At 33.9% G+C, this 6,395-nt stretch overlaps 1 protein-coding gene across 2 annotated transcripts; it reads right to left on the bottom strand.

The window, feature by feature from the left end:
• Window positions 1–1,491: 1,491 nt before the first annotated feature.
• On the bottom strand, window positions 1,492–6,112 carry LOC127127826 (uncharacterized). Of its 2 annotated transcripts, XR_007805474.1 has the most exons (9): window positions 5,836–6,112; window positions 5,376–5,532; window positions 3,711–3,796; window positions 3,351–3,463; window positions 3,177–3,242; window positions 2,783–2,886; window positions 2,564–2,629; window positions 1,721–2,158; window positions 1,492–1,638 (listed from the first exon to the last, which is right to left on the bottom strand). XR_007805474.1 is itself a non-coding variant. In XM_051057108.1 (8 exons), the coding sequence occupies exons 1-8, from the start codon at window positions 5,928–5,930 to the stop codon at window positions 1,787–1,789; spliced, it is 1,059 nt and encodes a 352-aa protein (XP_050913065.1). In that variant the 5' UTR covers window positions 5,931–6,111; the 3' UTR covers window positions 1,492–1,786. The 2 variants fall into 2 exon arrangements, 1 of the variants encoding a protein (XP_050913065.1); XM_051057108.1 differs by having other exon boundaries at window positions 1,492–2,158; window positions 5,836–6,111.
• Window positions 6,113–6,395: the final 283 nt, after the last annotated feature.

Here is a 6,395-nt window from a genome sequence, read left to right as displayed (position 1 = left end):
TTTCGAATTTAGTAGTCTAATCTTCAAATTTTCACTATTTAAAGATAAATAATTGAGATGTCATGAATTTAAACTCGTGTCTCTTCAATCGAATATTTATACTCAACTATCAAACAAGTTAATTTAAATCGGATATCTATACTCAACTATCAAACAAGTTAATTTAAATCGGATATTTGTGCCCAAGTATCAAATGAATTGATTTAAAGGAATTTTAACCTACACTCTTTTATTATATGAAACTAATATGAATCTCACCCTTTAAAAATTGATCTCACATAAATGATGAGATTCATATAAATTTTATCAAAATAAATAAATGAGAAGTATTAAAATGAGAATGGTTTTAATACTCCTCATGGAAGGTTGTAATACTCCACGTGGAAAGGGAAAAAAAAAAGAGTATATCAACTCTCACGATCAAAGAGCAATTGAGAGGAGGAGCCTCCCAAAAGAATTATTTTAACTCTAATCCTAAAGCTCATTATATGATCATAACTATCAAGCCTACTCCCCTTAATGATGATAGCCACAACCCTAAACTAATAAAGAAACATAAAGAAACTTCTTTGAAGCATTATTTATTTGCACACTAGAATTATTCCTAAAGCATTAAGATTGTAATAATTGTTGCCATAATGACCATTATGATGATGAGTAACATACCTTTTCCATATGCTATATAAGAGTTTAGTACTATGTTATGTTACACACAACATTTAGACAACTACACTTGTTGCAAATATGTTCAAGAGAGGTTCTATCACCGTATCAATGTTCTCAAATTCTAACCTATTGGTTGGATTGTGCCGGCCACGCAGGCGGCTCCGGCGGAGGAGAGGAAGCAGCGTTCGGCTAGGGAACAAGCGACGAGGTTTCTGCCTTGGTTCACGTTCTGTTGTACAATGGGGTGTCATGGTTCCTTTTAGGATGTTGAAGAAGATCATTATGGAAATTGCACCAAAGGGACATTCGATTGAGGCTTATTGTTGGTCTCTGCCACTTCTGCGTCCCCAACTATTCCCCCTTTGTTAAATACAATATTGAAAATGTGAAAACACAAAAAAGAAAAAAAAAAGTGTGTAAGTTGTAATCAGAACTTTCCATGCTTTATTGATCTTCTTTGAGAAAGAATCCTCCTATATACACTTGATCTGTAATCTATCATGTAAACTGACCAAGAAAAATAAAGTTGTAATTGGTCATGGATACTATAAAGTGTGATCCCAGTAAAAAGAAAAACTAAATACTATGAATTGTGATTATTGATTTGGTGATTATACGGTCCCTTCTTACTAAAGTCAAAATTCATTCAAATATATTATATATAAAAAAATGTTATTTTGACATCAAATTCCAACACCAACACCATTCACCGTAGATTACTGTTCACATAACTGTATAAAAAATCATTAAATCTCTTTAGATTTTTAATTTTTTAAAGTAAATTAAGAGCATGCAATGATATCACAAAAATGATAACACTTCAAATAGACAACAATCATCTGCAGCGCATTCATAAAATACTGAAAACAAACATAAGCCATTGGCTATAGAGACCTTGCCAGACTAGACATTGTAGTTTACTGGATATGACCTGATCTAGATGGGAGATGCAACAGCTACAAGAAAACGGTTCTACATAATTTACACAAATACATAACATTACAAATTAGTAATCTTTAAGTTCGAGCTACATCAAAAACTTGTTAGATATTACCTTTTTCCAAAATAGTAAAATATGGTTGGTTGTTTATCATCAGCTGCCTTCAAACCTTGTTAGATATTACTTTTTTCCAAAGTAGGAAAATAACGTTGGTTGTTTATCATCAGCTGTCTTTGACTTTTCCTGTTTCTTTGCCGGGTTTGCACCCGACTTATCATTATTTGCTAAAGACGGTTTCAAATCTGATGAAATAGAATCATATTCACGCTTGATTGGGAACTTGGTTACATTTTGAGAAGGGGGAGAACCACTAAATTTTAAGTCAATTTCACCCTCCTCTGTTTTAGCTTCTTCGATGAGGTCTTTTGTTTGTTCGGTCTTCACAGGTTCATGACTTGGTATTTTATGCTCTGGCTTTGTGTCTTCATCTTCAGCCACCTTTCTTGAAAAGAACTTAGATATTGGAGTGTTTCCTTCTGTCTTTACTTGAATCTGCCAAACATGGCAGGTTGCAAAGTAAAGGTTTTCAATATTGAGGATAAAGTCCAATGACAATCTTTCAAAATCATGTACACATATTGAGTAACAACAAATATAGATTCGGTCAACTTAGTAAGAACATTTAATTTAAACGCGCGCGCACACTTAAAAGCAAAAAAAGCATAAATCATCCTCAACAAGAACATTTGTGCAGCACTTGTTAAATTGTTGCCATCCATTTTCCAATTTTAAAATCTATGCACCAAGGAACAAACAAGAACAAAGATCTAAGCAGATGGCCTTGCAGGTTCAGATAAGAAATGTGATATCTTCATCCAAGGAATAGGTTGGACTCAACAAACTAAGAAAAGACTAGATGAAGCGAAGTAACATCAAGGGAAAGTTCATTTGTCATACCTCCTTTATACACTCAGGTCCATTAAATGATGGCTTGCCCATGGCAGGTGTCACAGGGTACCACGCCTGAAGATTAAAATATTGGCAAAAACCATGAATACAAAGTCATACTAAACTAGTAAAGCCTTAATATCAGAACATATAATAAAACAAGGGAGTTCAACACTAATGTAGAAAATAGAAATTTAGTTATAACTTTTTCTGCCTCAAAGCTCATACCAGATCAGATTCTTCATATGGCTTCATCACACTCTTAAAACCGGAAGCGTTGCTTAGCCAGGTATCAGTTGAATTCTTGTCTCCGAAAATAACAGGCATCCTGTCTAAAAACACACATTTGAAGTACATTCTATTAAACCAAAGAAGAAGAAAAAACTTGACTCCATTTTGAACATAGGTCGTTATTTAGCTATATTTCATTGTAAATACACATTAAAAGAAATGTCTCTATTGTCTAAAGATATATTTTTCCTTTCGTAGTCCCTACTTTCGTCAAACCCTAACCTGCATTTACCCTACTATTTTGACAGTAGTTATTAAAAAATCGCTGCTAAACAAACAAGTCAGCTTTTTAACATTCTTTTCAGTCAATAATATTGAATGCATGACTCACCATGAAGCCACTGAAAAGCGGAAGAGGAAGAGGTCGTAACAATAGTAAATGTGTATAGTATTTCACCTGCAGTTAAGAAAATTAACATCAAAATTAACAATTGTGCGAAGATAGATTATCATGATCTTTCATGCAGAAAAATATCAATTTCCAACATTCTGTAGAAATTCATACCTTCAGAATTTTGCCATGAGTCGTAAAGAGCAGCAAACACAAGAGGTCGTCCATCTTTGAAGTGAATATAGTAAGGCTGTTTCTTTGAACCATCTTTTTTCCACTCATAAAAACTTGAACATTTAAATAATTAATTCAAAGAACTAAACTTAAAGTCCCCACTAATAAGACAATAATAGACGTAATAGGCAAAAACATTAGGAAACTAAGATAACTATAAAAGAATGAAACTCTCTTATTAAAAGGAATATGTAAAACCATACCATTTAAAAGAATTATGACAGAAATATTGTCATAAAGAAGAGTGAAAATACGAAAAGATAAGAAAAGATGAAAAAAATATTATAAAGCAATACATACCCTTCTACTGCAACAAGGCATCTGTTTTTAGGAAGCAAACGACGGAATGAAGCTTTCTCGTCAATCGATTCAGATCGAGCATTAAACTGCGGACCATAACACAAATCACATCAAACTAAGTACTTCATTAGAAAAGATTATATTTTATAGTAGTGGCATTATAGTGTACAGACTGCAATAAAAAATGTGAAATCGGTTAATGCATATCATGCTAGTCCTCTATAATTTTATTTCTGCATAATTTTACCTCCAATAAATCTCACTGTTGAGTACACATGAGGCATACAAAACAAGATACAATGTGGTAAACAAAAATAATTTAAACGACTTGTTTGGAAAGCATGATATTATTAAGGGACCAAAAACTTAATCAAGGGACCAACACCAACCAATAAGCAAAAAATACCTTGTGGAAATTCCTAAGGAAAAAATTAGAAAAGTATAAAAGCAAAAATAAAAAATAACTTATGGATTAAACCTTAGGATGTTGGTTAATGTAAAAATGCAACAAGTTAACTTCTTATTTAGCTTCTTATTAGTATATAATGTTTTAACCATAAACTAATTAGTAATTACATATTATCGCAACTACCTATTTAAACACTAATGAAGTTACTCTAATCATGTATCCACTCAGAAGTTTTGGCTAAGATCAATCACTGGTTTTCTTTCTTCAAGCTCACTATCTCCTAAGGAAAAGGACATTAACAACAAAAACTGCCACAAAGGTCTATGTTGGGGAGTCTGGAGAATGCTAGGAGCGTCAATGGACTAAACATCGAGAACTAGAGTAGTCATTCCAAGATAGCGGCGCAGAGCAGCCGATCTCAAAAGTGAGATAGCGAGATGACCACTCTATTTGATCATTTTTTGGACAAATTACATATTATAAAATCAAACAAATAACTCAACTCATAAAATATTCATAAATCAATGCACGTATGACTCTTGAAATATACGAAAGGAAGGTTAAGGTTGAGTCTCAACTCAAATTTGATTGAAAAACCCAAAGTTAGCCTTAAAACATTGTAAACTTAAGTGGTAATTTCAGTTTTTTAGAGGGAAAAAGGATAGCGGGCCAGAAACCACTCCGGGCCGGGAACCGTTCTGCTCCGCCTTCCCGCTATTTACCCTATAGCGGCCGGCTGCTATAGTGTTCTGCACATCTAAGGCTCTTTCCATAGCGTTTGGCCTTTGCTCCGCTCAGTTATAGCGAGATAGCGCCGCTATTGACTACTTTGTCCATAACCCTGAGAATTTGACAGCCTCTTATTCACTAGGTGACTCACGCTACATGGACCAAAGGATGCAATAATATTGTAACATGAATCATGTCTATTGAAACCAAAGAAGAGAAAAGGCAAATAATATATAAACCTGGAATCCCTAAGTACCTGTTTCCTTATACTGTTTTATTTTCACTTCAACTAATAAACACAATAGAGAATCGATTCAACACTTCCCTTACCATTTTCTTGTACAACTTTTTTCAAACAAATCAAAATTTTAAAAAATATATTAAAAACACCAAAACAAACACTATTATCATTGTTTCTGGAAAATGCATTCTCCCTAACTATCCTTCTATCTTCTCTCTATCACAATTACTCATTATTCAATGCTCATCTCTTTGTCAACAAAATTCTAAAATGAACACAAATTTACCATCTTGTAGTGATCAGGTTTGTCTGTTTTCTTAGTGAAACTGGGGATTAAACCCCATTTCATACAATGAACAACATGACCTTCACTCCCGGCTGCTTCATCTCTCCGAACAACAGGCATGTTGAACCCCGGCGACACATTATGCGACGGCACATACCTAGCCACAAAATCATAGAAAACCTATGAAGCAGACACCAGAAACACTACACCAACAACACTGACACGTCAACACCGTTAATAATTTGAACAAATAATTGTTTCGGTTTCATAACTGACCGGAAAACACATTTCAGTTTCCAAAGTTCCTACTTATTTCAGCTTTTTTTCCCAAAATGACAAATTAGTATAAAAACGGAGAAAACAAAAGCAAAACCCTAGTTCTATAGTGTGCATTCGCGACTTGAGAAATTATGAAAGGCTTCAAATGAAGTTGGAAGTGAAGAGACTAGAAACTAGTTACCGGTCAATGTGGAGAAGGCGAGTAGGAGCGGTGGTACGGTGGCAGGCCCTCGGAAAGTCATCGGCTCTTAGACTGCAACGAGTTCTTCCGCACATTTCTTCTTCCTTCCTCTCTGAGTTTGATGGGTTTTTTACTTTGGTTGAGGCGGGAAGGGGAAGTTCTAGAGACAAAGGTAACTAAGTAAGGAAACTACTACAAAGGGTTTTCTTGAACCGGTTCAATCGAGAATAGTAGTTTAATCCCTACTATTAATATTTACACATGTTTATTTTTCCAATAATTTGATATTTTTCCTTGCATAGGTTCTAACTCGAATCACATATTGATCGGTCAAGCTTATTAATTGGAAGTAAAACATTTCACCATCAATAAATTGGCACGTTGGGTGAAATATAATTTGTGTCAACATTTTTCTAACTTACAATCTAAAATGTTTCGATGGATTATAAGGAGAAATGTCAACCAGATTGATAATCAAAATAACGATAATAATTTGAATAAAAAGGAAGTTAACATGTATACGCATATGATGAAATTCCTGACAGCAATTTAACTTCAAT

The sequence above is a fragment of the Lathyrus oleraceus genome, chromosome 3, assembly GCF_024323335.1.
Source record: "Lathyrus oleraceus cultivar Zhongwan6 chromosome 3, CAAS_Psat_ZW6_1.0, whole genome shotgun sequence".
In the NCBI taxonomy this organism is placed as follows: Eukaryota; Viridiplantae; Streptophyta; class Magnoliopsida; order Fabales; family Fabaceae; genus Lathyrus; species Lathyrus oleraceus.
The sequence above is the reverse complement of the archived record's forward strand: the minus strand, read 5'-3'. Positions and strand labels throughout refer to the sequence as shown.

Coding starts and splice junctions, on each gene's coding strand:
- LOC127127826 (XM_051057108.1), bottom strand. CDS start 5,930: ATGTGCGGAAGAACTCGTTGCAGTCTAAGAGCCGATGACTTTCCGAGG. Junction 5,533..5,835: donor CGCCTTCTCCACATTGACCG/GTAACTAGTTTC, acceptor TTTTGTGGCTAG/GTATGTGCCGTCGCATAATG. Junction 3,464..3,710: donor TGCCTTGTTGCAGTAGAAGG/GTATGTATTGCT, acceptor TAAATGTTCAAG/TTTTTATGAGTGGAAAAAAG.